The 27467-nt window shown below is 37.7% G+C and overlaps 3 protein-coding genes and 1 long non-coding RNA gene across 12 annotated transcripts in view; 2 read left to right on the plus strand and 2 right to left on the minus strand.

Annotated features, from left to right (window-relative positions):
- LOC124410404 (E3 ubiquitin-protein ligase Ubr3) overlaps window positions 1-15866 on the minus strand; it is a 33434-nt gene extending 17568 nt beyond the window's left edge. For both annotated transcript variants that reach the window (XM_046888738.1, XM_046888737.1), the window contains exons 1-9: window positions 15064-15866; window positions 14720-14933; window positions 14478-14606; window positions 14050-14327; window positions 13722-13966; window positions 13484-13601; window positions 13172-13351; window positions 12793-13019; window positions 12503-12658 (exon numbers count right to left, since the gene is read on the minus strand). In XM_046888738.1, coding sequence (XP_046744694.1) covers window positions 12503-12658; window positions 12793-13019; window positions 13172-13351; window positions 13484-13601; window positions 13722-13966; window positions 14050-14327; window positions 14478-14606; window positions 14720-14933; window positions 15064-15316 — 1800 coding nt within the window. In that variant the 5' untranslated portion in view covers window positions 15317-15866. The remainder of the gene's footprint in view (window positions 1-12502; window positions 12659-12792; window positions 13020-13171; window positions 13352-13483; window positions 13602-13721; window positions 13967-14049; window positions 14328-14477; window positions 14607-14719; window positions 14934-15063) is intronic.
- Window positions 5530-12316, plus strand: LOC124410410. 5 transcript variants are annotated; one of them, XM_046888760.1, is made up of 9 exons: window positions 6713-6955; window positions 9031-9613; window positions 9827-9968; window positions 10047-10181; window positions 10263-10483; window positions 10615-10835; window positions 10959-11194; window positions 11385-11532; window positions 11617-12316. In XM_046888760.1, the coding sequence occupies exons 2-9, from the start codon at window positions 9080-9082 to the stop codon at window positions 11963-11965; spliced, it is 1986 nt and encodes a 661-aa protein (XP_046744716.1). In that variant the 5' UTR covers window positions 6713-6955; window positions 9031-9079; the 3' UTR covers window positions 11966-12316. The 5 variants fall into 5 exon arrangements, with proteins under 5 accessions (XP_046744712.1, XP_046744716.1, XP_046744715.1 ...); XM_046888759.1 differs by having other exon boundaries at window positions 6714-6950; window positions 8905-9613; XM_046888756.1 differs by lacking the exons at window positions 6713-6955; window positions 9031-9613 and adding an exon at window positions 5530-6156.
- A 224-nt stretch (window positions 15867-16090) lies between the features above and the next one.
- LOC124410405 (DNA topoisomerase 2) lies at window positions 16091-26151 on the plus strand. Of its 4 annotated transcripts, none has more exons than XM_046888739.1 (25): window positions 16091-16246; window positions 16364-16424; window positions 16554-16669; window positions 16918-17244; window positions 17328-17571; window positions 17681-18070; window positions 18141-18380; window positions 18471-18576; window positions 18668-18820; window positions 18900-19069; window positions 19145-19355; window positions 19464-20052; window positions 20126-20357; window positions 20443-20642; window positions 20726-20861; window positions 20948-21247; window positions 21390-21623; window positions 21749-21934; window positions 22004-22130; window positions 22215-22394; window positions 22563-22644; window positions 23030-23118; window positions 23224-23340; window positions 23432-23541; window positions 23666-26151. In XM_046888739.1, exons 3-25 carry the CDS (start codon window positions 16629-16631, stop codon window positions 23786-23788), a joined length of 4587 nt encoding a protein of 1528 aa, XP_046744695.1. In that variant the 5' UTR covers window positions 16091-16246; window positions 16364-16424; window positions 16554-16628; the 3' UTR covers window positions 23789-26151. The 4 variants fall into 4 exon arrangements, with proteins under 4 accessions (XP_046744695.1, XP_046744696.1, XP_046744697.1 ...); XM_046888740.1 differs by having other exon boundaries at window positions 16583-16669; XM_046888741.1 differs by having other exon boundaries at window positions 16092-16211.
- On the minus strand, window positions 18076-18574 carry LOC124410423. Its single transcript, XR_006929600.1, has 2 exons — window positions 18435-18574; window positions 18076-18197 (listed from the first exon to the last, which is right to left on the minus strand). It is a non-coding gene; the product is annotated as an uncharacterized LOC124410423 (long non-coding RNA).
- Window positions 26152-27467: the final 1316 nt, after the last annotated feature.

The following is a 27467-nucleotide window of genomic DNA, read 5'->3' on the forward strand; positions in this document are numbered from 1 at the left end:
TTGCTCTACAATTTGTACAACATTATTGCGATTACAGAGCTCAAAGGATACACGATAATGCAGTTTTCATGGATTTTGCTGAAGCTTTATAAAAATGGTAGACCGAGGAATGCTTTTTCTCGTAGAAAAAGATTAGGAGATTGTGGAACCTCGGATAACGATGATCCTGCTTTCAGGTAATTTTATCGAAGAGATACAGCAGACGAAACTGAGGTACAAAGCTCGCATGGCAGAAACCTCAGGGGCTGTACAGACGGCGATGGCATCTGTATCTCCAGACTTGTGGAAATGTGATCCCGAATATCCGAGAGGTGAGAAGACGATAAAAACGTATTTTTTATTGTTAAATTGAAGAACCCGTGACAAGAAAATGATTGGCGTATTTTTCACAGGACCAGAAACGAGCACAGAGTTGAATTGGTTTCTGCAGTCCTATATCACGCACGAAGTTGACTTGAATCCAGGAGGCCATTGTTGGAAAAACTGTGCACACTACAGTTACGGCGAAGTGACTTGCGACCCAAAAGACGAATATTGCGAGAAACAGCGGAAATGCAACGGAGGAGTATACGATTGCCAATTCATTAATTCTGACATGACGATATGTCCAGCGGTTGGTTTCTCTGTACTAACCACATAATTGGACACAGAAAAAGCGAGCAAAAGCGATTTTTGTTAAAATGATATTTGCCTGTCAATACAGATCACTAATATGTCCCACTAATTAAATGTTCAACTTTGTAGGGGAAAAATAGCAGTCGAAGATACGAATATATAGAATACGGAATCGGTAGTGTATTTGGAAAGAAAGGAACGTGTGCTCAAGGTACAACCAAGGTGGATAGCTGGTGGAGATGGCTGTTTTGGCATTGCAGTTACTGCATATGTTCTTGCGATGAACAGGACAAAAATTCAGAACGATATTTCAACTTGCGCAAAGTCGTTGCTGACGTCGACTCGAATAAGTAAATATTCAAAGAATTGCTTCCTGGTTCTATCCAATTTTAAAAATAGGTTTCTTTATTGTTTTAATTTTTTTCTTTCTTTTGTCAACCAATAGAGTAATCACTGGTATTAAATTCGTGAAGGTCAACGAAACAATTCACCTCCAAATTGAGCAGGGCCAGTTATTGGAAAGCGGAACAATTAGCAATGTCACGGAATGGAAGCCTGTTGAGGAATACTCTATTTACGATAATGGAGTAAATGAGGGAACAGATTATATGACATTGTCTTGGCACCAGAGAGCTATAGATCTAGATGACCTTATGGCTCCTCCAGGCCATCTGATGACAGGTGTGTTCTATCAGATTAAATGGGAATAGCGAATAAGAGACGATTGAAATGTCATACAAGACACGAAAGCAAAGTTGGATTTTCGAAACTTCCGAGTTTTATTGTAATTTTTGAAGACTCGCAATTTTTTATCAATTTATTCTCATCGAGTTTTTCGATTTTTCTCGGTTGAAAATAAAAAAAAACCAGGTGTGAAGTTCAGGAAGCTAGGTACTCATGTGAACCTGGAAATAATGACGACTCCGTTCAATTTCACGAGTGGTACCCTGACGAACCCGCATACACAGAGCGTGTGGCATGGAAACGACAATACCGATGCGGCATCGATAAATGCAAGGTACGAATTCCGTGGTTCTTTAACCTAATGAACTTTCGTCTTTTGGGAATTTCAAAATTGACGATGAAACGTCTTCGTTTTCAGAACACTTCTGAAATTGGATAGACCGGATAAATCAACACTATCTCGAGCACGATCGATACCAGACTCAAAACATAATCAATACATGATGTTCAGTCCGTCGGATTTGGATAAAGATGCCGGACAAAGCACAGTCCCATTTTTTGATACGCAGCCTGTTGCGCCGTATCCGCGGATCCCTATTGTAGGGGCTGGAATTTACCACAAGGGAACATCAGGATTTGGTGGATACATTGCTCTAAAGCTGAAGACCTACAACTTCGGGCCTCACTTACACGTCGAGAGCTCGAGTAAAAATGTGACGATATGACTCAAATGAATTGAGATCGACTATAATACTAAAGTTTTGTATATTCGAGCAAAAAAATAAACGAATCTCGAAGACACGTGCATGAAATTAACCTATCATTCATTATTCGCGAACAGCAAACTTCTTCAAGATCAAACCAGCTCGCTTCCGTGCAGTTTTGTCGAGTTCTTCTGTATGTGCTCAGAAAACACATTTCGCTAATTGTTCAACGTATCTTGAATTAGCGTTCCTGGCACTAAGGATCAAAGATTTTGCAGTTTTTAACGAATCTAGTCCTCCACTAGCAATAACCAAGTCATATACTCGTCGTTGGGCAACAAGAGATTCTTCTTTCAGATTTTCTGCCAGGCATTCTTTGTTGATAGAAAGTCCCCTTTCCAATGACACATTCCCATGTGAAAGGATAAAAACCATTCTCAAAAAGCATCCCAAGTCTTGGAATGTTTCGGATTCACGCGATACAATTTGCAGCCAAGAATGATTCAATCCATTTGTACTCGAGAATGTATCCATAACTTTCAAAAAATTAGCATCAGCACTTATACGGCATTGAATCGTCGTTCAATTTTGTCCGTTTGCACACCCGGTACCCATTTTTGTTGGACGAATATCTTCAATACAATTGCGATACGTTTGTCCCTGATAGCTGACCGCTTTGCCACTTCGGGATGAAAATGAGAAATTTCTCGACGATCATGTGAATTTTTTCATAGATAGTAGCCCGAACGCCTACTAAAACCTCGCAGTTACAAATTTTTCGGAACATTATTACTCTTACAACAAAATCTATAATGAGAAAAACTGTTTTTCCCATGTTATTTCCGCAAGAAACTTCGATCACAGAGCGAACTATCTTAGAGTTGAGGTAAAAATTTTAAAAATTTGTGCAATTGTTTTTGACTTGTTTGAAGTTGATTTGGAATTGGGGCGGGAAAAATACGTCAACACCCCGAATAAGGACCACCCTATGCCTGATGTACGATATAGCCTGAAGTAATAAGGTACTACTTGCACGCCATCGTGCGGCACAGCGAAGTATTAATAGAGCTCACAGAGTTCGCGGTAAAGAAGATCGAGGGTGAAAATATTTAGTTTTTACCATCATAGGACTATCGAATATGTTGGGCGAGGTTCTTTTTATCGTAAGAATTTATGCTTCCATAAGACAAGTATTTCTAAAAATTCCCTGACAATTCCCTGACAATTCCTTGACTTTTGCATGCCAAATGGAATTCCCTGTCAATTCCAGATTTCCCAGAAGAATGACCACCCTGTATAATTGATGTTGATATGCAAGGGTGACAAGTAAAGTGCGATTTTCTCCCCACGCATAGTAACAGTTTGGCGACCTTCTCATTTACGTCTTACATTTACGCATTGGCTGCAGAAATTAACAAAAATAAAACTTATCACACATCATTCGGAGATAAGAGTTAACGAACTCTATGACATTTGTAAGCAATTTGGATAACGTGAACTGTGATAACCGTCAATGTCATTATTATATGAATAATAACACATGCCTTGTATATGAATGCGGGAAGCCCCTTGTCTCTCTTTTGATTGGTCATTCAAACACGTTGTCCAATTGGGAACCAATGAAAATTCGAATGCACTGCGACTGTGTCCTAAATCCTTACATAGACATGCATGTGGATATGAGGAGAAACCCCCGTATATTCAGTAATTATCTGTGATATTAATAGATACGGAGACCGCATATCGACGGAAATTGTGGAGGCTTGTTGTTAGTCTCAAGTTAGCACTCTGCAGTTGATCTGTGTAAAGAAATGAGGAGAGCAGATACTCCGTAAACGAGCAAGTGCGCAGCATCTGCCATTTTGATGGAAGTCCGTCCTTCCCCGGCGTCGCTTGCTGATCTCAACGCCAAAGAAGAAAGAACGACCGAGCATCGCTGGCGGTCGTAGTAGCAAAACGAAGTCTTAAATCTACTTTAAAAATCATCGAGTTGATGAAAAAATACTTGTTTTTATTTTTTCGTTCAGACGCCGGGTTATTTAACCCCCCAATACGTGCCCGACGATGTGGTTGATCATAACGAATCGAAAAGCAGAGTTCACTTTGTTGGTGTTTTTCGTTAATCTATTTTTCCAATGTGAAACATCGGTTACGCCGTTGGACGCGGTGGGTCCCATTTCGAATGTGCTGCGATTCGGGAAAGAATTAATAAGCGACATGTTTGAAACTATGGAGTTGTTCCCCGACATCGGTGATGACGATCATGTCGGAAGTGCGCTGTTTACATCATGGAGCGAGAAACAAATAATGAAAAAAATCAGCAAACTGTACCGGAGACTGGAGGATTTCGAAGTAAATTCAGGGATCCGTTTTGCGGTGATGATGGACGATCTTGCTCAACAACTTCACCGCCAATATCAGATAACGTATTATCTCAGCGAATTGAATTCCGAGATAGCTCGTACATCATTGCAGTACGATAAATTCAAACTTTACGCCAATTCATCAGAAAAATACGAACGATACACCCTGGCAGAATTTGCCGAATGGTGCGTCTCGCATGGTGACGGGATGTCGACAATTCTCGAAAGAATTCACGCTCTTATTGTACCAGATAAACACGCGTTCGGTACTCAAAACCTTCTTGATCTTCTCGTCAGCAATATGAAGGTGAGTTATAATTCACACTCACTACAACATTAACCGGAAATTGTATAATACTTTCAGGGAATTCATAGAGAAATGGTTTAATTTTATTAAATTACGATAAGCCTCAGATTTTCTCGAGACTTGATGATGTACCAACCTTATACCGAGACTTTGTTCATTGAATAAGTGATATATCTACTGGTCCAAAGTACCAGTGTCTCACGAGAAAAAGGGGGATAACATCTTTGTTTTTTTATTTCACAACTGTCTGCGATTTGAGAAACGATGATGCACGAGGATAAGCGACGATAAATTGAGAAACGCTGTTATCAGTATGAACTTTTTTCAACAGAATACAACAACAAGAAGCAAGCGAACAAAGAGAAAACACGGAAAAACGGTGGTTTCAGGTTTATAAAGAGTTAAAATTAGCTAAAATTTTACCAAGCCTGTAGAGAGAAAAAAAAAATAGAGGGTGGAATAGGATACCACCCTCAACAGATTTTCCCTGTATAGGGTGAAGATCGTAAAAATTTGATCGTGAGTTTTTGCACCTCAAAGTGGAAATTGCGATTCAGATACGTAAACCTGTGGTTGGCAATTCGTAAATAGCTCGGAAGCGACAGCAACCCCTACCCCAATAAATTCGCACGATATTTCGAAGAGCTGACGCTGCAACTCGGGCGTATACGGCCAAAGGAGTTCGGTAAATTCGTCCTGAACTGGACGCAGTGAACGGAACACGGCCTACCACCGTTGGTCGGGGAAGTGTGGAAACAGAGAGACGATTCAGCGCTGACGTGCATCGAGTTAACGGCCTAAACTGACTCGTTTCATTGTGAGAGCCGGCCGCGCCGCGTCAGTTCAAGTCGCAAGTCTGCTAAGCTTTGCGATGATGGGATCAATTTCAAAAAAGTGTAACGCGGTGCTAGCCGTAGCTGTATTTTTTGCCATCAACGTATTCCTTCACTGTGCCAACGTGGGATCAACGCCGGTCACCTTAGCATCTGTTTCGAGTGTTCTCCAATTCGGAAAAGTCGTAGCGAATGAAGTGGTCGACTTGGTAGAGTTATTCGGCGAAAATATTGGGGAAGACTTCATTGATCATGATTTATTTACAAAAAAAAGTGAGAAACGAATAATGAAGAAAATTACCCAGCTGTACCAAAGGCTAGAAAATTTTGAGGAAAGTTCGAAAATGCGTGCTTCGGTAACTTTCGAAAATATTATTCGTCAGATACACCAACAGACCCAACTGACGAATCATCTTTATGAATTGAACGCCTTGATATCTCGCACGTCATTGAATTACCATAAATTCAAACGTTTTGCAAGTGCACAAGATAAATTCGAAAGATTCACGTTGGAAAACTTTGTCGAATGGTGCGTCGCACCTGACGACGGGATTTTAGACATACTTGAAAGAATTCACACTTTAATAGTGCCGGATAAGAACGGATTTGCAAACGAAAATCTGCTCGAGCTTCTTGTTAATAATATGGAGGTAAGTGCATGGAGTTAATTCGGTGTTTCCAGGATTTAGAACTTGTCAAATAATGACACGACAGTAAGGTTTTACGGAAAAACCCACGCATTCTCGAGAACGAATATTCATCATCCTTCGTTGTTTGCCTGCGTCCAGTAACAAAGTTGAAAGTATCTCACAGCATAGTGAATAATGTTGCGTTGCTGACGCATTTCAACCGCGTTATTTTATTCTTCGAAGGTTAACACACGACGAAGGATATCGCGTGAGCTCGTTTCACTTCTACACCATAGTGGATTGAAAAGTGAATAGATAATTTTCAAACGGAACACCGACTAATTGTAGGTAACAGTTGAACCGAGCATGCGCGTCGCAACGTTCCAAACGTCCTACTCATGACGTATGAATATAGTGTTTGTGATGGGAGGAGGGGGGAGGAGAGAGAGAGGAGAAAGAGAGAGAAATGAAAAACGAGAGAACGTACGTAGGTATACGCGACATTCCCACAGATTCATTGGGGTGTGAGAGAGACGGTACACTGCTCATGCTAAAGCGGACTCAAATGTTCCCCTACCTCAAACCAAACTGTCGTCGACTAAGAATATTCAGTACAGCTGGGACGTAGTGTGGATCGAACACGTCTGACGCGCTGTAAAACGATACATACGTACACCCGTCTCTACCTACTCAGGAAACAAAAGTGTCACACGATCCAAGTGTCGGAATATTTTTTTTAATACTTCGTTTATCAGTGTGTCCCGACCTGAGTTCTTCTGTTTCGTTGTCTGAATTGCGCATTTGCCACGTGATAGGTTCATAATCGTTATCTTCTCCCATCATTCCGTACACCGGACACGCAAGTAAACAGGGTATTCCAAGTTGTGCACCGATTTGCCATTGTCTTTTCGAATCCCCCCCTCCCCCCCCCCCCCCTGCTAGCAGCGCAATTATCTAGATAATTTAGAGACTAGCGGTTATTTAAGGCAAAACTATGCTGATCGAGAAATTTCGAACTGTCTGTAACTTGAAATTAGTCTACATTCGTGAAAGATTTTTTTTTTTCTTTTCTTCTACTTTCTACCGTAAATACTTTGACAGCGAGAAGACTAAGGAAACTTTCGTTCTCAGAACTGTTGACTCAACATAATACATAGACGTGAATCATGTTGCTGTGTACGAATCACGATAAATTTAGTTATATCGATAAAATACCGGAAAATTGTGCCAGTTTTTCAAACTGAATTGTTATTTTCAAGTAAATTACGGTAACATCTATGTCAACGCCATATAATATGTTCCGCATGTTCGCACGATTGCGAAGAACTCGAGTTTTCTCGGTTACGCAAAGTTCGGTATATAATTTTTCAAACGTCACAACCACCTTCGACAATTGAGGTTCTCGCAAGCGAACAAGAGTACAAGAATAAGAAATAAATTTTATACAATCTGAAATCATTTAATTACAATAATTTCCGCCGACGGAAGAGAAGTATAGACAAACGCGACAAACAAGCGGCGTTTAACGTTTCTGACTCCCTGTTGTCGAACATTATGTGCAGCGGTATTGAAAATTCAACCTAAGATATTATGTCGGTCAGCTAACGCGCCATATAACGTAAATTGTATTCGTCACTGCAGTCGAGGGGGATAATAAATTGAGCTCTAAATTGATTCGGCTAAAAATCGCGATGTTGCGCTTCTGCTTCTCTTTGTAGTCAAGGCTTTAAGTGGATATACAGGTCGATTTCGACGTTAACGTATACATCTCCAAATACCGAAGTCGTAGTATCTCAATCGTGAAGAACGGTTCAACAGTCCTATTCTATACACAATTTCAAAGACAAACACTCCAATGCATTATCATTTGACGCAGAAATAAAGAAATTGCACGAATTTAACGAACTTACTCAAGCGATTTCTTAGAATATGTGCCACTTCTTCATTACTGCATCAAATAAAAATGCATTGGAATGTTTTTGTTCAGAATTGTGTATAGAATGGGACTGTTGAACCCTTTTTCCCGTTTGAAATGCGTGGACTTCGATATTTAGAGATATATATGACAACGTCGAAATCGACTAATCGCATCCCCTTAAAGTGTGCACGCATTTAGCATCATACTAATAAGGCACATACTTGTTAGGTGATATCTCGTTATACGGTGGATAAAAAGTGTTGGGGGGGGGGGGGGGGGGGTACACACGGCTGCAGATGTTAGGATAAAATAAATGGTCATTTAAGACGGGGGGAACATATGAAAAAACAGCATATGACATACGCACCTACGCCTTGTCTATAAACTAAATTAGAATTAAACAAGCGCGACCGTTAATTGCCGCTTTAGAAATTACACGCGAATGTAATGTTGAAGTTGCGTGCAATAATACGTCAGTCTTTATTAACGTTTCTCACATTCTCAAACGATGACCGCAATCTTGAGAGAGAAAAAAAAAGAAACTATTTGTCTACCGAAAAACCATTCCAAATTCTAAAATTAATTTTGAGATAGCATTTTCAGCAAAACACTATCATTGAAACAAAATATCATTTACTTATTTTCACTGATGTTGTATTATGAAAATAAATAAATTTAACAATGATCTTAGAATTTTTCCAAACTGAATCGACCTCCCAACAATTTTTATATAACTAACTGTATCATTCCATAACGATGATGTAATTCTAATCACAGAGGCCAGAAAGAATAGATAAACAACGACACGCTAGGGCACATGAAACATGGCTACATAAAGTGAATCATTTCAGCCAAGAGAGACTAGAAGATTCTGGAAAAGAAATATAAAATAAATAACTCCATAGAACTATCACCACAGACTGAATTTAATAAACATTTCCTTTGCCAACATTGTTCGTTTTTACAACAGTGCACGGTTAATAAAGGGGGAACAAATCTCGATGAACGACCAGTGATGCAGTTTGAATGATTCTAACGATTGCTAAGATGGACGGCTACTTCAAGATCGTTTTTTTATTGTCGCTGACCTCAGCTGTCATTGCCATTAAAAATGGAATACAACTATCCGAGGTCGATGTCGTAAGGCATGACTTGATGAAAGTAGAGTCCGATTTAGTGCAAAGGCTCAACATATCGTCAACCATGTACAACTCGGAAACGCGGAAGAAAGCCGTGACTATGATAATTGAAGCTTACGCAAAGTTTGGGAGTTTGGTGGATGATGAGTTTCCAAACACCAGAGAGAAACACTTAGAACCCCTCCAGTCGTTACACGTCTGGGCAAAGGCTGAGAACATACTACGGAATATCAACGGACTGTACACAACGTTCAGACGACTTCAGCAGACCTCGATTGAAAGTCATTCACCAGTCGATGAAGAAACATGGAAAGACTTCTCAAAGACGATACTATTCGATGCAAATGTTTCCATATTGACTGCGCTCTATGAAATCTTTGATTTAATTGTTGATGAAAAACTTTACGCGTCGGCCTATCAGGTACAGCGAAACACTAGGAATAGCTCACACACAAACAAGATGATCAAGCCCTAGTATTTGTAAAGTTATAATGAATATATGAAAACAAATTTGGTGAATGAATATTTGATTAAAAAAATTGAAATTCACGTATTGATTCTGCCATGTTGGATATCAGGAGAAATAAGTCTCCATAATTGAAGGATGAATATTAACTTTGAACTTTTGTTACAGGAGGGAGAGAGAACGATTTGTAATAACTATCAATCGCCGCAACAGTTGCTCTACAATTTGTACAACAGTATTGCAGTTACAGAGCTCAAAGGATACACGATGATGCAGTTTTCATGGCTGTTGCTAAAGCTTTATAAAAATGGTACTGAGGAATGCTTTTCCTTGTAAAAAAAAGATTAGGAGATTGTGGAACGTCGAATAACCATGACCCTGCTTTCAGGTAATTTTAGCGAAGAGATACAGCAAACGAAAACGAGGTACGAAGCCCGTATGGCAGAAACCTCACGGGCTGTACAGACGGCGATGACATTTGCATCTCCAGACCTGTGGAAATGTGATCCCCAATATCCAAGAGGTGAAAAGACAATACAAGCGTATTTTTTATTATTAAATTGAAGAATTCGTGACACGAAAATGATTGACGTATTTTTCATAGGACCAGAAACGAGCACTGAGTTAAATTGGTTTCTGCAGTCCTATATTGTGAATGAACTTGACTTGAATGACAAGAATACATGTGGTCAAAACTGCGCATACTACAGTTACGCCGAAGTAAATTGCAACCCAAAAGACGCATATTGCAAGAAACAGCGGAAATGCAACGGAGCAGTATACAATTGCCAATACGTCGATTCCGACATGTGGATATGTCCAGCGGTCAGTTTTTCTATACAAACTACACAATTGGACACAGACAAAGAGAGAAAAAGCTATTTTCGTTGAAATGATACTTGACTGTGAATACAGATTACTAATTTGTCCCACTAATCAAATGTTCGACTTTGTAGGGAAAAAATAGCAATCGAAGATACGAATATATAGAATATGAAAACGGTCGTGTATTGGGAGAGAAAGGAACGTGTTCTCAAGGTACAACCAAGGTGGATAGCTGGTGGAGATGGCTGTTTTGGCATTGCAGTTACTGCATATGTTCTTGCGATGAACAGGACAGAGATTCAGACCGATTTTTCAACTTGCGCAAAGTCGTTGCTGACGTCGACTCGAATAAGTAAATATTCAAAAAATTTCTTCCTGGAGCTGCAGCAAAGATTTGTAAAGAGTCCAATCCAATTCTAAAATTAAGTTTATTATTTTAATTTTTTCTTTTTTTGTTTCTTTTGTCAAAAAACAGAGTAATCACCGGAATTAAATTCGTGAAGGTCAACGGAATGATTCACCTCCAAATTGAGCAGGGCCAGTTATTGGAAAGCGGAACAATTGGCAATGTCACGGAATGGAAGCCTGTTGAGAAATTTTCTATTTACGATAATGGAGTAAATGAGGGAACAGATTTCCTGACATTATCTTGGCACCAGAGAGCTATAGATCTAGATGACCTTAAGGCTCCTCCAGGCCATCTGATGACAGGTATGTTCTATCAGATTAAATGGGAATAGCGAATAAGAGACGATTGAAATGTCATACAAGACATAAAAGCAAAGTTGGATTTTCCAAACTTTAGAGTTTTATCGATACTGTTTGAAGACTCGCAATTTTTCATCAATTTATTCTTATCGAGTGTTTTGATTTTTCTCGGTGGCAAATGAAAAAAAACCAGGTGTGAAGTTCAGGAAGCTAGGTGCTCATGTGAACCTGGAAATAATGACAACTCCGTTTAATTTCACAACTGGAACCCTGCTACACCCGGATACACAGAGCGTATGGCATGGAAACGACAATACCGATGCAGCATTGGAAAATCCAAGGTATGAATTCTGTATTTTTGTATCATAAACAACTTTTGTCTTTTACGAATTTCAAAATTGACGATGAAACGTCTTTGTTTTCAGAACACTTCTGGCATTGAATAGACCAGATAAATCAACACGATCTCAAGCACAATCGATACCAGACTCAAAACATAATCAATACATGATGTTCGGTCTGTCGGATTTGGATAAAGATGCCGGGCAAAGCATAGTACCATTTATTGATACGCAACCTGTTGCGCCATACCCGCGGGTCCCTATTGCAGGAGCTGGAATTTACCATAAGGGAAGACCAGAATTTGGTGGATACATTGCTCCGAAACTTATAACATACAACTTCGCACCTCACTTGCACAGCGAGAGATCAGATGGCACCCCACTAATCAATAATAGGCGTAAAAATGTGATAACAAGACCTCAATTTAATTGAGATCGAATACAGCAGTAAAGTTTTGTACATTCGAGCAGAAAAACAAACGAATCTCGAAAACGCTAGCGTAAAATCAAACTATCATTCATTTTTATAAAGTATAGGATTTTCATTCTATGTGTGTGTATAACTATAATTATAAGGGATTAGAATATAATTACGTAAAGAACTATTATCACACATTTAGTCACAACTCAAAAGTTGCCTGTGATTAATGTACCTCAACTTAAGCTGAGGAGAATAAATATACTCTTTTGCATCATGTAAAAACATATCTATTATAATCTACTTTACTCGTGTGTACTTTGTAAAATCACATTAATTTGAATAAATGACGAAAAAGCAAAATGTCCAGTCAGTGCTTTTTCACAGATTTCTAAAAAACCTTCCTGCTGTTGTGTAACCACTGAGTTAAAGTTTGACGCAATTTTTCAGCTCCCGTAAAGGTAATTTCATAATTTCTCAAGCAAACTAACTTTCAGTTATAAAATAATTCCCTAAGAGGGTGGGTAAAAAAGAAAAAATGTCAAGACTCACCTGAACTCGCAGTGGATGCATCATGATGAGGTGCAACATGTCGGTGGGTGGTAGTAAATCGTGAAGAACAGCTCCCTGTTGCTGGACAGCTTGGCACATAAATACTGCGAAATATCTATGGAGAGGCAGATGAAACGACACCTGCAGACTGTCACTCTGGAAACGAAAAGAAGTTCATTAAAATTATATTCCACTTAATTTGACAATAAAACGACTTAGAACTATTCGTTAAAAATATCTCTGAACAAACAGGCTCATCATTGGTTACTTTACAGTGATAACTGACTCACCACGTTTGGATGGGTGTAATTTATGGCGTCTAACCAGTCTTGTAAAGCTGTCAAACATACTGTAAGTACTCTGCGACTCAGCACCAGGTTCTCTGGACCTCTTAGGTGAGATACAAGTGCCCACATTGGGTAAGCACTTGCTTCTAACTCTGCGCTGAACGCAGCATAGTAAGTATTTGGCTCAAATTCTACGTGGTCGTTCATCTCCCTTTGGTTTACATTCATGCCTAAACATAAATACAATATGTGAATATCAAAAATCCTAACAATAAGTCCAACTATGACCGTGGACAAGTTGGAAATAATTTGATAGATCTTTGATCAGGAAAACGAAGGCCAATGAATATTCAATGAAAATTGTATCCATTGATTAATATACCTTGAAACATAGAGAGAAAGTCAAACCACATCTCAAGGAGACTATCGTCGCTCATAAATCGCACAGCGACTGGCTTATGTGAGAGGACATTGTTCAAATCTGACACAAGTGGCCAGTAGCAGTGCTCCTTCATCACTTGGCGTCCGCAGTCTACTACGTAGTGAAAATTTTTGTCTGGATCTGTAATTTTTAATACATTTAAAATCCTGTTTATAATTATAATAAGAATGAAGTGAGTGTTGATCAAGTGATAACTATCCAGAAACTGGTTTCTCACACTGTTATGGAATACTTAATGGAAATAAATATTACCGTGCAACGTGTTCTGAATGAGGATTTTGCTCATCATGTATTTGAGACTGATCACCATGACATGTAACAACTTCAGTTGGTCTACCATGCGCAGAGCTAATTTCTCGTTACTAAACAGCTGAAATAAAAAATGGATAAATTTGTATGACAATGAATGATATATGTTCAATCTTAAAACGAACCAAAATAAATCTAGACCATTGAATATGGTCGGTATCAAATGGTGGTGCAAGATTACCTGTACACTGATGTGTACGACTCGATTGCTCAGAGTATCAGGATCTTGAGAACGCTCCAACATCATAGAAATTCGGCTGTAGTGTAGAACAAAAGCTCGAGTCAGAGCTTCTTTATAATCGGGATCGGGAAGCATGTTTAGCAAGAGGCAGACTAGTTTCTGGGGAAATTCATAAGCTACTGTCCAAAAAACTAATTCTTCCAAAAACGTCGAATGCTTCAAATGTTCTTGAAGCGATGCGCATTCTGAAATTTACAGCAATAAGACATCATCGTATAACTTGATAAGTTTCCTGCCTCGCCTCCAATCTCAAAATAAATTTATTTACCTTTGTATTCATCAGGTGGTTCAGGATTTGGCAATGACTTGACAGCATCTTGATAGATCTCGTTACTATTGTGGCAGTAATTGTGATACTCTGACTGACCAGAACTGCTGGGGGCAGCTGCAGCATCCATAAGATTGCGATATTTTTGAGGATTTGTTAGCGCAGATGTTATAACATGACGCATCAACGCTCCCATATTGTTCAGATCTAGCAGCATTGTGAGATAAGCATCTGCGTCTTGTATAGCTAGTCTATAATCATCAGGAGCCTTCACTTTGCTGAAAATATAGAGTAAAACCTCGGTGAAGTATAATCAGGCAATCAAAACTGGAGTAAAGTGTTCTAGGATGACTATAGCCAGAAAGGATCCCTAACAGCAGTTTCAGTTCGTCAAATATATCGTTTTACAAACATACAAAGTGACATACCAATTGTCTCGCAGGTATTGTATAAGACGTAGAATAATTCTAGGCATTATTGCTTCAGCGACACACATTAGATCCGATGGTGCAGCTACTTTATTGACCGCAGCTTTTGGCCCATGCTTATCACAAAATCTGAAATATCAACAGTTCATCACCTTAGTCAAGTTTATCACAGTAAGTATTAACTCGTCACAATTATTTTATATTTTGACGTCTCAAGAGAATAATGAAATTGAGAAACTTACCCTGTTTCTTTCATGACTGATGTGTCACCGCAATCGCAGGCTCCTCCCGCTTGGCTGAGAAACATATTGAAGTCATGACGGTGATGATTACCTTTCTTGAAGCACTCCGTGCACAAAGACATACACGGGGAAATACCGCAGGTGCGACAACGATAGGCAACAAAGTTAGGAGTCCAGACGAGTCCACAAGTTGTCGCGTTGTCATAAATTCTCACTAAGGATGATAATGAAGTTCAAATATTAATCAGCAGTAACAAAAATTTTAAACATATAAGATCAAGTGGCTAATCGATGCAAAAGTCAAATTAAGTTCAAAGCTCATCTCTGCATATACAATTACTCACCGGTGTTCGTAAATTCATCAGGTGTTCTACCGCCAGCCATCAACCATTTGCACCAATCAATTGTTTCCCAGTCGTCGATAGCCTTGCTCGGTATGAGAAGAATGTCGAGAAGTTCATTGAGGTGAGTCGGAGAACCGGAAGATGCGATGTTACTATTTGTCCGATTGCTGCATTCGGCATGAATGTAAGCTGCAGCACCGCGTTTTCCTTTATTTATAAGGACCTGAGCCGATGTATTGGAAGTCGAAGCCATGTTTCGGAATTTAATTTGTCGTGAATGTCGGGGGTTGGAAAAATATGTAATCGGTAAAACGGAGTATGAAAGGTTAGCTTTTTTAAATGGCTATGACGTGATCGAGGTGGCGATACGACGGGTCGTTGTACGCGTCCAACAGCTGATCGCGTTGTTAAACTATTATGAATATTTTCCCCAAATCGTATCGCGTGCGATTGGCGTCCTTTTTTATTGATATTTTATTATATTTGGGAAACCTTCCAAGTAAAATAGCCCTGTAAATCCAGGGATTCTCGACCACCTCCATATCAGCACGTATCTTCCGTAGAGTATGCACCCCTCATCAATTTTGACAGCATCACGATTAGGAAAACTATACAACGTACACGTCTGGTAATGACCTCTGCGTGCGGACGTTGCCTTTGACAATTTCTATCCACGAAATACACCCGAGTTCTAATCCTCTGGCGATGATTATCCCGAAAATCTGACTAAATCACATTCACAGTCGAGCAAAATCACTGAACCACCAATTATACCTGACCAATTGCGACTATCGGTCGCCTCGAGTTCGTTCGGCCTTTAGTTACAATACTTACACCAAGATACTCAACGTCAATGAATATCCGTATCAATATGGAATTACTGCCGATAAAACAGACTCATCTCTGCAGCTAGCACATCACGGTACAACCGGTAACTGTGATCAGTTTCGGAACACATCTCCGCAATTTCGATAAGCGCAGTTTCGTTGTTTAATAACGGATGATTTCTGGAACGTCATAACCGTTACAGGTTAAAACGACGCCGAGGTAGAGGGTGTTTAGCCACCGGGTCCTCGTTGTTTACGATTCGTTTGGAAGAGTAGCCCGCTGAAATATTGTAAACCGCCATTATTCAGTCGTCCGATATTGTGAGAATAAAAATGTGTTATCGGTAACTAATAAGGTAAAAAACTAAGCGCGAATTTCAAGTAGCCGGAAAGGGGATTTTTCGGCTTCCAGCGCATTGTTCTCCTGTCATCCGAGTGTATTATAATAACCAAACCGTTCTATGAACTTTCAGGATTCCGCGTTGCAGGAGATCTAGTTCGGAACTATTATTTTTGACGAGAAAAAAGTAGCAGGTGAGCTCTGTCAATGATTCTTACGAATCTGCCCTGAGACTGTGACAAGATTCTTACTCGTTCTCTTCTTTTTCCCCCGTTTGATTTCTTCATTCTATGGTATTAGTAACTCGAAAATGCACACTATAGGTAATATCTATACCCTGCAATTTCGAAAGGTCAGGCGATTCACACTGGCGTCCTGCCATCTTCTCGGCCAATTAGATGACTACATTTTCCCGCCTAATATTCAATAAGTCTTTCGGGTATGAAAATTGAAATTTTACCTATTTGCGTACATTCAAAATTGAAATTTCGGTCAACCTGTAATCATCATTCAGCTGCCGACGTTTTTCAATTCACAAATCTATTACGTATTTTCGACATTGAGTGATTACTGTGATGAGATTTGATCATGTTCCTATTACTACTTCCATTAAATTTTTTGACTGCAACAGATTTTTTACCAAGGGAAAACTGTCTATGTACCAATTCCTCTTTCAATTTATTTTAGGTTGCTGAAAAGAAATCTAACAAAAATGAGTGGAACGGTGGAAAATGGTGCTGGAGATGCAGCTTCGAAGAAGAAGACTATTGAAGGAATTTATCAAAAAAAATCACAGCTAGAGCACATATTGTTGCGTCCTGATACGTACATCGGCTCTGTAGAACCAATCACTGAAACCATGTGGGTTTATGACAAGGAAAAAGAAATGATGATTCAAAGAGAAATATCTTACGTTCCCGGTCTCTATAAGATATTTGATGAAATTTTAGTAAATGCTGCAGACAACAAACAACGTGACGCTAAGATGGACATGATCAAAATTGACATTGATGCGTAAGTGTCCAATAACTGCTTGCAATTTATATCTTGGGTAAATGATTAATACATAAATATTACCAACAACCTTCTTGCTATAGGGAAAATAACACAATATCTGTATGGAACAACGGACAAGGTATTCCAGTAGTAATTCACAAGGAAGAAAAAATGTATGTACCCACAATGATATTTGGTCACCTCTTGACCTCATCTAACTATGACGACAAAGAGGAAAAAGTTACTGGAGGTAGAAATGGGTATGGCGCCAAACTGTGCAACATATTCAGTCACCGTTTTACGGTAGAAACTGCCTCCAAAGAATATAAGAAATCTTTAAAACAGGTGATCCATTCTTTCAGCCGAATTAAAAAATATCGTTTTGACCCTTATACAATTTTTATTCCAATCCTTATCCAAACTTTTACCTGTAAAAATTTTGATGTGTTCACAGACGTGGGGAAATAATATGGGCAAAGCCAGCGAGCCCAAGATCAAAGATTTTTTTGGCAGTGAAGACTTTACAAAAGTCACATTTTCCCCAGACCTATCTAAATTCAAAATGCAAGCATTAGACAATGACATAATTTCATTAATGACGCGGAGAGCATACGACGTTGCCGCATCTTCCAGAGGTGTCAAGGTCTTTCTCAATGGAACTAGAATACCAGTCAAGACTTTCAAAGATTATGTCGACCTGTACATCAAAGGGAAGGAAGATGACGTTGGTAACGCTCTGAAGATTGTATACGAAAATTGCGGACCACGTTGGGAAGTTGCAATAACGTTATCCGATAAAGGATTTCAGCAAATGTCATTTGTCAACAGTATTGCGACCACAAAGGCAAATAAAATTATTACTGTATTATGTTCTGTACATTCTTCCAAATCGTCTAACAAACCTTTGTTAACAGGGCGGTAGGCATGTGGATCATGTCACAGATGCAGTAGTCAAACAGCTCATGGATACCCTGAAAAAAAAGAATAAGGCTGGAATAGCAATCAAACCATTCCAAATAAAAAACCATTTGTGGGTATTTGTTAATTGTCTCATAAACAACCCATCATTCGATTCACAAACTAAAGAGAATATGACCCTGCAGGCCAAGAGTTTTGGCTCTAAATGCGTACTAAGTGAAAAATTCATTAACCAGGTTAGTTAATTGACGGTATTCGAAAATTTGCCATTTGAATAAATTCACTTCTACCTACTGCTGTTTTTAAACATTCGACATTTTTTTCAGGTCACAAAGATTGGTATCGTAGAGGCTGTATTATCTTGGGCCAAGTTCAAGGCTGACACTCAGCTACAGAAGCTAGGACCTAAAACAAAGCAAAGAAAACTACAGGGTAAAATGCACTTTGTACTTTTTTGCAGATCGGTCAAAATTATATCACCTTAGAACGAAATGATGACAACAAAAATGCTTGTGCGTTTCAGGTATCCCAAAGTTGGAAGATGCTAATGATGCTGGGACAGTGAAATCTTTAGATTGCACCCTAATTCTTACTGAGGGAGACTCAGCTAAGACTATGGCTGTGTCTGGACTATCGAGCGTTGGGAGAGATAAATACGGAATTTTTCCACTAAGAGGTTCGTCTTCGAAATTTCACGAATGGCGAAATAGCGTAGATAGAGTATGAACAGAGATGTAATTTATCTATTATTTTAGGTAAACTGCTGAACGTTCGAGAAGCGACACACAAACAAATTCTGGAAAATGCTGAGATTAATAACTTGATAAAAATTCTCGGACTTCAGTATAAAAAAAAATATGAGACTAGAGACGATATGAAAACTCTTCGTTATGGAAAATTAATGATTATGACAGATCAGGATCAGGTTAATACGAATTGAGTATTTACTATTAAAACTTATGTTTCTCAGCTTGCTAAACATTGTTGTATTATTGATAAGGATGGATCACATATAAAAGGACTGTTGATAAACTTCATCCACCACAATTGGCCATCATTACTCAGGATTGATTTCATCGAGGAGTTCATAACACCAATCGTAAAAGCAACCAAGGGAAGCCAAGTATTTTCATTTTTCTCTCTACCCGAATTCGAAGAGTGGAAAAAAGACACGGAAAATTTCCATACCTACAGGATCAAATACTACAAAGGTTTTCACTTTTTACCTTTTTTTTACAACATAAAATTGAGTAGAATCACGCAAAAAAAGTATTTCTTATTCTCATCCACAAATCTAAGCATTGCCTTTCATTTCACAGGTTTGGGTACGTCTACTGCCAAAGAGGCAAAAGAGTACTTTGACAACATGGCTAGGCACAGAATTCGCTTCAGATACGAGGGTGAGCAGGATGACCAAAACATAATAATGGCGTTCAGTAAAAAATGCATCGAGCAAAGAAAAGATTGGCTAACTAATCATATGGAAGAGACTAAAAGGCGAAAAGAAATTGGTCTTGGTGAAAAATATTTGTACGAAAAAAATACTCGTACAATTTCGTTCTCCGATTTCATAAACGTCGAGCTAGTGCTATTTAGTAACTACGATAATGTACGATCAATTCCGAGCTCAATTGACGGCTTCAAACCTGGTCAGAGAAAGGTCATATACACATGTTTGAAACGTAATGATAAACGTGAAGTTAAGGTAGCACAACTGGCTGGTTCAGTTGCCGAGCAATCTGCATATCATCACGGTGAAGCTTCCCTCATGGCTACTATTATTAATTTGGCCCAAAATTTCGTCGGTAGCAACAACATCAACTTACTTCAACCCATTGGACAGTTTGGTACCAGGCTCATCGGTGGAAAAGACTCTGCTAGTCCTCGTTATATTTTCACAATGCTTAGGTACTGTGTTATCAAAAAGTAACGACCTGTTTATCTTTTGACGTGTAAAGTTTCATGAGCTCTTCATTTACAGTCCATTAGCGAGATTGATTTTTAACAAAAACGATGATCCGCTTCTGACTTACGAGTACGATGATAATATCAAAATCGAGCCAGTGTACTATATGCCTATCATACCAATGGTGTTGGTGAATGGGGCAGATGGTATCGGCACAGGGTGGATGACTAGAATTCCAAACCACAATCCGCGAGAAATCATTGATAATCTTTACAGAATGATGGATGGTGGTGAAATCAAACCTATGGTGAGTGGTTAACCTTGCGCCAGTCAAATTCATTACCAATTGAAATACCGTGATGAATTTAATGAAACTACTATTTATTTGATAGCTTCCGTTCTACAAAAATTTCAAAGGAACGATAGAAAGTTGCGGAGATTACCGTTTTGTCATTAGTGGAGAAATTTCTGTAATCGGACCCGACAGAGTTGAAATTACAGAACTTCCAATCGGCACATGGACACAGACTTATAAGGAAACCGTGTTAGAGCCAATGTTGCATGGTTCTGACAAATCTCCACCTATGATTACGTAATTACTAATCGGCTATTAAATTATACTACGAGTAAAACACTGATTCAACTTCATTTAATTTTTTTTTTTTTTTTTTTCAGAGATTACAAAGAGTACAACAGTGATGTGGCTGTTCGATTTATCGTATTTATGAACAGAGATAAACTGGTCGAATTAGAAAGAGACGGGCTTCACAAAGCTTTCAAATTGCAAACAACTATGTCTACCACATCTATGGTATGTTAAAAGGTGGAATTAAATGTTGGATTTTTTGCTTTCAGAGAATCATTCAAATGAAACTAATAATGTGGGTATTATTTCAGTGCGCGTTTGATGAGAATCTCTGCCTGCGAAAATTTGAACATGTAGGAACTATATTCAGAGAATTCTATAAAATCAGATTAGAATTTTATCACAAGCGTAAGAATTACATGGAAGGTATACTCCAAGTCGAAGCTGCAAAACTTAGCAATCAAGCCAGATTTATTCTTGAGAAGTGTGACGGCGATTTAGTTGTTGAGAACAAAAAGAAAAAGGATATGATTGCCGAACTGGTTAGGCGAGGCTATGACTCCGATCCAGTAGTAGCATGGAAGTTGAGACAAAATAGAGAGCAAGCTCTGGTGAGTTGTAAAATTTGGAAAAAATTGAATACCATTATATGTTGCGACGCCGATGTTTTTTTTCATACCAACCTCGAAATTCTATTAACGAAGTGATTGGATTTCTGAGTGTAGTATTGGCAAAAAAATATGTTTCTTACAGGAAGAATTGGCTCAGAATGCGGCCACAGAGGAGAGTGAGGAAGGCCAACCTGCCGAAAAAGAGAATTTCGATTATCTATTAGGAATGACTATGTGGAATTTAACGAAGGAAAAAAAGGAAGATCTTCTTCGTCAAAGGGACGATAAATTGGCTGAACTCAAAAGATTACAATCACGCACGCCAGTTTCTCTCTGGAAAGAAGATCTTGATAATTTGTTAGCCGAACTTAACAAGGTAAATTAGTAGTTAAAAGTTGAGAATCCTAATTAACTCCCATGACAGAAAAACAAAGTCCCAAAGTGTCTTACTACGTTCGGTGAGTACAACATCTAAATATCTTCTCCACGTTTTGAGTCTAGGTTGAAGAAAAGGAGAGAAAGGAGGAAGAAAAGTCAAAGCAAGGTGTGAAAAAACCTCCCCAGAAAATATACAAGTCTGAAGATGCACGTAGAATTCAACCAATTATAGACGAAGAGTTGAAGAAGAAGATCGAAAAAGCTACTACTGCAGCCAAGGACAAAAAAGATGGAATAAAGAAGCTTAAGGTGAGTAAAACTCTCGATGATCGTGAAATTGGTTATCTCAAATTGTGTATTATAAACAAATAACTTTAGGTGAAGAAGGAAATCAAGGAAGAAAAGGATGAATTTGATCTACTTGTTGAATCTAATGCCAAACCGCTAGATGATAGAGTTGGTAACTCTCCTGAGAAAGTAGAGAAGAAAGTGATGGCTAAGAAAGGTGAGTGACCAATAAAAATTAAGCCAAGAATGGGGCAAAGGTGGAATTAAATTGGTTGACATTGGAGTTAAATTTTTTCACTAGGCGGCAAACAATCCACATTAAATTTCAAGCCAGTTAAGAAAGAGAAAGTGGACAAGTCTGATAAGAAAAAGGACAAGAAAAACCTAAACGATTCAGATTCTGAAGGTGACGTTGAAGATATAGATTTTGACAGCATATCCCCACCTCCAAGGGTACGTGAACCTCGCCGAACAACCAAAGGTAACATACTATTTTCTCTATTCTTTGTCTAATATTTGCCGTTAATTTTTTACTTTTCTTTTACATGTTTTATGAAGCCGTGTTCATTCTAACACAATTCTACCATACTTTCATTTTTATTTCATGTTGCTGTACTTTATTCTCATAACTGAAATCTGTCACCTACAGCTAAAATAAATTATTCACTGGACAGCGATGACTCAGACGCTGATAAACCGTTCATTGATTTGAGCGACGATTCTGAACCAGAGTAAGTAGCGTTTTATGTTTTCCAAATATTAAAAGAAATATCTTTTCGCATTGGACAGTGGAATTCCGCTTATTCGACGTAATGTGGGAGAGGGTACCTCGTATAATATAGGGAACATGCACATTCCAGACTTTCGTTGATTATTACATATCAATTAAATATTTTACTGTATTTTTATACATTTGTAAACGTAACTCTGTAAAAAAAAATGAGTATGGACGTGAAAATCTGATGAACACACGTTCATTTTTTATGCAAGCATGTGTTATTGGATCACGAAAGTCAGTCACTTAGGATTGCTTTGACATGCTTAGCAGAGTTTTTTCGTATATTCCGAATGTACATCTTTATTGTGAAAATACGAAATTGATGCTTGTTTTTGTAGAACAAAACCGTTCGGGAAACCTATGAAGGCTGAAAGTGACTCAGATGATGACACAAGAGCAGTCAGCCCCAAAAAGCCACAACCACAAGGTATTGAAACCGTAAACTACTCGTATTTTCAAATGTTAAACTCTAAATTGTACTTTCATTTCTAGCCGATACGTAATGTGTACTTATCTCTGTTTGGTTTCACAGTCAATTTGGACGACGTATTCAATTCTCTCATTGCCGATAGCCCAACAAAGCCAACAACAGCCAAGATCACATCATCAGGTGATGATTCTCCCATCAAGGCCACTCCACCTAAGAAAGGTAATAAATGATAACAATTTTTTTATTGCAAAGTAGAAGAACAGAATTCTGACAAAGCAATCGCCGAAAACAATGCAATTATATATTACAGCTCCGCCTAAGAAAAAGACTGAAAACGGTGGTGGTGCTCGCGGAACGAAAAGGGCCAAGAAAGTTAAATCGTCTTCGGAATCTGAATCCGACGAAATATTCGCAACTAAGGTGAGTGACGAGTTTTGACAAAACAGTGGCGCATCCTATTTATTTTTCGAAATTTGAAACTTCCGTTGCAAGATGAAAAATTTCAAAAATTAATTTGATCAAAACAAAACGTCTTTTTCACTAGGGTAAAAAGCAAAGGAGAATGGCTCATCCTAATGAAGCTGATACGGTAACAGCACAACCAAAATCAGCCCGAAATCGGAAGCCTATCTCGTACACAATCACGTCGGAGGAAGAATCGGATTGAAAGCAATGAAAATGAAACTACATTAGCAAAAGAGTGTTTGTGGATTTCAAGTGTATATCGTATGATCGTGTTGTTGAACTTGATCGAAAATGATTTTCTACCCGTTCAGGTAATTTTAGCATTCCAGTCGAGATTTTATCACTTTGTGGTGGCGATGATTTTGAGACACTGGAGTACATTTTACTGTAAGGTACCTTAGTTTGTAACCAATCATTAATATAGTTTTAAATGAATAGTATTGTGAATATTTATAGTAACTACTCGTAGGTAGTGTTATCAATATGGAAAATTTGCGTCGAATCTTTTAATTCTGAACTACCGCAAGTGTGGTTTGATTATTATAAAATGTGACGGTCTAGTGTAATTGTACGAGTTTATAAGAATTAGTATACAAGGATAACGTACTCGCTTGCGACCGAGACTCGTCATTTTAGAGGATTATTATTATTACTATGAATATTTGGTTTTTTTTTTTTTTTTAATAAATTAATTTAAAAAAAAATTATTTAACTCACTTTATCTGAAAGTTTCGTTCCAATATACATACTATATTTTACAAAGTATTTTCTGGCCCCTACTATGTCACGGAATTAAGACGGGCAAACTTCTTTCGATTGCATTTGGATTCAAAGAAAAGGTAATTACTTTTATATTTCTTGGCCGAAAAATGAAATTTATACTGAAAAGTTAAAATCACACTTCTTACAAAGTACATGTGCCTTTTCAAGTACAGATACTAATTTCTCTAATTACATCCAGTTTAGATCAGTGCTGAGTACGAATTATATTATTATCAGAGATAAAATGAAGCTTCAAAGGTGATCAAATTCATCATTGCATAGAATTTAATAAACTGACCAAGTACTCTAAATAAAATCAAAGAATTTTTCCTCGAAAAACTCTGGGGATTTATAATTTTTTGAGTTTTTCTATACATTGAAATAATATGATTCATAGGATATCGATGTAAATGAAACATTTTGTAAAGCATCAAAATTAGTGGTTGTGACGACGACTGATATTAATGTTTGATTGATTTAGACTCTAATTTAGACTAACTGTGAGAATAATTCGTATTACGAACAATCTGTATAACTGATATTTTTAACATCTGCTCTTAGTACAATTTCCCCCATCTCGTAGCTAGCAACATGTATGGTTATACATAAAAATTGCAAAATAGACATTACACTAGAGGACAATGTTCTAGATATCAATAAAAGAAAAGAAATGAATAAAAACGAAATTAATCATATTCTCCAATTCTAATTAGTCGTGTTCTATCGTTAAAATCTTGAGGGAATATTTGTGTATTTTCATGTATTTTACATACTTTCTATATAAGATACGTTACAAAACTTTTTAATACATTCGTCACGAATCATCAAGTTTCGATCGAAACTAAACATTCAAATTTTCTCATCATTCCTGTATCAAACTACTAAAACTCACCGGAAATATTTTAGCGAAGAAAAGTTATCAATCGCAAAATCAAACAGGTTATCACTGACAATCACGTGATCTGCGTCTTACTTTGCAGTTATTACATCGATGCAAACGCACTGAAACAATAATTTATGGAACAAACGGTTTCAACTGCAATCCTGGAATCCAAGTTTGCTCTATCAATGGATAAATTTGCAGACATCACGCAAATCCTTTGGTTTCTCAAATTTTCTACTCCATGATTACCTGATTATTACGATAGAAATTATTTTATAACAATTTTGAATATTCAAATTCATGTATGTACATATCTGCATTTCAAAGTCCGTCACCTCCGAATTCGATGGAAAAGAAAAACAAACTAAAAAAAAAAAGAAACTACATGCTGTGTTCCAAGATAAAAATAAAACAGTTCGAATGCAAGCGTACATATTATCGGCGTAATTTCGTCAGTAGGAAATCGTACAAACGTTTGCTCAAGTGACAAAACAACTAAGAGTATGAGAAAACTAAAAAAAAGGGAAAATGACAACTGTAAATGGCCGACAAATATATTTGTCTAAGGCTCAAGCATACTTCTGGCAATATGTACACATGGAATAATTTTAATTGACTAGTAGCACGTTACTTTTGGAACCACATTCATAAAAACAATAATAATATAATGAAACATCATCAGATTTATAATAAGTAAATAAATGAGGAAGAAAAATAAAGAAAGCAATGGGACTTTAGCAAATCAGACTTACTTTTCACAGTTTGACTAATTTAAAAATTATACACAAAACTTAATTTTATTGCTATTACATTATTATAGTAGTATTATATACACCTACGCCCTTTTACACAGTCTGCGTAAAGATCCTTCGACATACATATATATATATACATTTATATATTTGTATATATAACAAAGGGAAAAAAGAAGAGGGTATCAGACGCGTTATGAAAATTCGATTTTATTTTATACTAGCTTGCCGTATTTTTGTGTCACGAATCAAGGACCGTCCATTCATATGGATTGATCATAACAGTGTTTTCAAATGTCGGTAAAAAAAAAAAAAAAAAAAAAATAATAATAATAATAATAACAATAAATAAATAGCTGAACTTAATGCGAGTAAACTTTTGCCCCATATGTTCACCTAAGAATAGACAAAATTTTTCTTTCTACTGAAAAACCATTCAGCTGGTCAAAAGTCTACGTCATTCTGCATTATTAGTTTCAATTTACACAAAAGAAATTTCATCGCAACTACCCCCCAGACTACATGTACAGAAGACCGTATGGAAGCAACTTTTTTTTTTTTTAATTCATGACCGCAGAATGTGAAACTGGTAAGAGACGAGCGTTTTATTTCTGACACAGGTTCTCTGTCACTTCCCTGTATTTCCTAAGAAAAGAAAACGACCATACCCAAAATGTAACATTCCACTAATGACAATCCTTTTTTCATCCCATCGACAAGTCTGGATATACGTGTATGTAAAGTAGAGCGGTAGATCCAGGAATGGGGAGTCGGATTTCGGGATATTGGCTTCTCGAATATAACTGAAATTTGATATAGTAGACATTATTCAGACTTGTAATGTATTCTCCTCCGACCATACTTTGACAATCGTGTTGGTCAAGCGAGACACGCCGCTGTGTCTACGTCTCACCAACATGTTACAACATTTTTTAACAACTTCATCTGCTTTTTCTTCTCTCTTTCTTTAGTACTCCCAAAAGCTGCAATTTGTCGACAGACGCGACTATAATACAAAGCAAGGGCACTTGATAAAATAACTTAGTCTCCTATTTCATAATTATCTATATATAACGTACATATATAAAACAAAATTATAAGTAAAGAAACTAATAATGATGAGGGGATTCGTATAGTATTAATATGATGCTTAGTTTAAAAAATTTAAAGGTCTGATTAATATGAATCTGTTTCAACACAAAAATGACTATATAACGAAGTTAGCCGAGGATTATCTTTCCTCTCTCCGCATCTTCAGTTCAAGATTTGGGTACAGGCGGCGGACGATGGTCAAGTGAGATGAGGGAAATAAGCGGGGCTCAGTTTTTTCAACTTTTTGAATTCCTCTCGATTGTTTCATATCCTTTTCTTACTTTCAATTTGGTAGCTTGAAAATTGGGGAGTATAATTCTTTCTTCGTGTCAGACTCAGGCTAATCCTGTAGCTGACAGCCCCGTCGTTTCATCAGAATAGGAACACAACCA

The sequence above is a fragment of the Diprion similis genome, chromosome 9 (genome assembly GCF_021155765.1).
Source record: "Diprion similis isolate iyDipSimi1 chromosome 9, iyDipSimi1.1, whole genome shotgun sequence".
Classification (NCBI taxonomy): Eukaryota; Metazoa; Arthropoda; class Insecta; order Hymenoptera; family Diprionidae; genus Diprion; species Diprion similis.